The sequence below is a fragment of the Corylus avellana genome, chromosome ca11 (assembly GCF_901000735.1).
Source record: "Corylus avellana chromosome ca11, CavTom2PMs-1.0".
Classification (NCBI taxonomy): Eukaryota; Viridiplantae; Streptophyta; class Magnoliopsida; order Fagales; family Betulaceae; genus Corylus; species Corylus avellana.
This window is the reverse complement of record NC_081551.1, coordinates 13,463,785-13,465,955: the sequence shown is the minus strand read 5'-3', so window position 1 is coordinate 13,465,955 and position 2,171 is coordinate 13,463,785. Positions and strand designations below refer to the sequence as shown.

Here is a 2,171-nt window from a genome sequence, read left to right as displayed (position 1 = left end):
TTTGTAATAGCATATGCTTCTCGTATATATTTTTTAATAGTATTAATAAGAAAGCATGTGTTTATCACATGTTAAAGGACACATGCCACTTTATTAAACTGGTTTATATGAATTAGCTCTAAACTAGTTTGTAGTTAATTTTTATCCATTTCTAACTGCTAGAATTTAGAAGATTATAATGTCAAAAAAAAAAAAAAAAAAAAATCAAAGAATTTAGAAGATTACAAACTAGAAAAGGGAACCTATTTATCCAAAAAAAGGGAACCTATTTATTTTTAATTTGATAGAATTATTGTAGCATATTTGGAGGAAAACGTCTTGAGAACTCGAAAAGACAGATCAAAATCATACAGAAGGAACTCAGAGAAGAAAAAAAAAAAGGAAGAAGAAAAGAAATAGAATTAGTGCTGGATGTTGGCAAAAGTAGGGATATACATGAATAAACTTATAATGGCCACAGGATACCTCACTTGATCTTTTCCATTTGTGTGTGGGCTGGCTCAGACTTTTATCATGGCACTAACCTCTTTCCTTTCCTCTTCTTTTTATCGTTGCCAGATCATATCAGCATCAACATATGCATGCACCTAGAGGAAAATCCAGTAGACAATTGGGTAACACTTATTTATTTTTTCCTTTTTTTGCACTCTTCCCCGCTTTGGATAGGTTGGCTTCTTGATTGAGAAAATATTATAACTCTATCATTGAAATTATAGATATATAATTTCATTCATCACCCAAAAAAAAAAAAAAAAAAAAAACAAAGAGAGAGAGAGAGAGAGAGTGGAGAACAATTTTTTATGCGTAAAATCTATTTCTTCATTTCCCTTTGGAATTACAAAACAGCTTCCCAGATAATTAAGTTAGAGAAGGAAAAATAAAAATACAGCGGCAAGCACCACTAATAAACAGAATGCTTGTCTAGCTAAATTTATTTGCCTCCCCTTTGTTTGGTTCTTTTCCCACAAAAAAGGAAAACATGGTGTCATGTCTACGTAGATCAACAAGAGTGAAAGGACAAAGCACCAGAAAGGTGGGGATGGGAGTGGTGGTGATGATGTTGATGATGATGGTTTGACTCTTTCTCGATCCGCCACCGGAGATGGAGGAAGTCGTCCACCGAGCACGGCAGCCTAAGAGGGCCGGTGGTGTGGTACCCATAAACCTCATGAGCTTTCTCCAAAAGTTTCTTCAATAAAGGATGGTAAAGATAGGATATGGGAATCACAAAACGCTGGCACTCGCCATCTTCATCCTCCAACCCTACTTGGACTGCAAGCCATCCTTTCTTCACCTTCATCTTCTTGTCCTCCTGCATCTCTTTCTTGATTAAGGAAGAGTGTATAAAGAGGAAATGGAAGGCTAATCTAGGGCTTTGGAAGAGTTTAATTGGGATGTAGAAGTACTTGAGTTGCTACTTGTGTGGAATGCCTAGGAAAGAGGGGTTTATATATATATATATATATAGATAGATATAAAAGACCAGGACTCCAAAAGGAGAGGTGGGTACTTGGAATATTTGTTCTAATTAATTAAAAATGGAAATTAAGTGTTTTTGCGTGTGTAATTTGTCCTTAATACGGAATCATGTTGTGGCTTTTTGGGAGGTCTCTTTCTCTTTTCTATTACATGATTATGATTCCTTACTGTGCCCACCCCTTTACTGTGTGGAGGGTACCATGCATGTTACAGCATCTTTCCACGGATGTTCTAAAGGCCCCATAACGCGCATAGAGGAATGCTACATTTTTAAAAACTTTTTTTTTATAAAATTTGCATTTCAAACTATGTTTCATAATCTCATAAGATAAGATGATAACACATTTTTCAAAATAATAGATTATATCGAATTGTGACATATTATTCAGAGAGTAAATTTTAGAGAAAATTTTGAAAAGCGCAATATTTCTCTTGTGTATATTTTGCTAATTGGAGGAAAAAATTACGTCGAACAACTTATCTTATGTAAAATATATTTTTTGATAGAGTTATTTTCAACTTATATTTAATTACGGTCGCAAAAAGTTGCTTTATTTTATTTATTTTCAATTACATTTTTTGTTATTTTATTGTTTCTCTTTTCAACACCAGCGTTGAAGAAATATGACCGTTGAAAAAACTTGCCCAACTTGCCCGTTGAAAACAAAAAGATTGTTTAGAAAATAGGAATA

The 2,171-nt window shown here is 33.7% G+C and overlaps 1 protein-coding gene across 1 annotated transcript; it reads right to left on the bottom strand.

Moving 5' to 3' along the window:
• Positions 1–842: 842 nt before the first annotated feature.
• On the bottom strand, positions 843–1,426 carry LOC132166734 (auxin-responsive protein SAUR32-like). The gene has a single exon (XM_059577608.1). The coding sequence runs from the start codon at positions 1,316–1,318 to the stop codon at positions 1,001–1,003; it is 318 nt and encodes a 105-aa protein (XP_059433591.1). The 5' UTR covers positions 1,319–1,426; the 3' UTR covers positions 843–1,000.
• Positions 1,427–2,171: the final 745 nt, after the last annotated feature.

What these genes read in the sequence shown, in the direction of transcription:
- LOC132166734 (XM_059577608.1), bottom strand. Translation starts at nt 1,318, where the DNA reads ATGCAGGAGGACAAGAAGATGAAGGTGAAGAAAGGATGGCTTGCAGTC.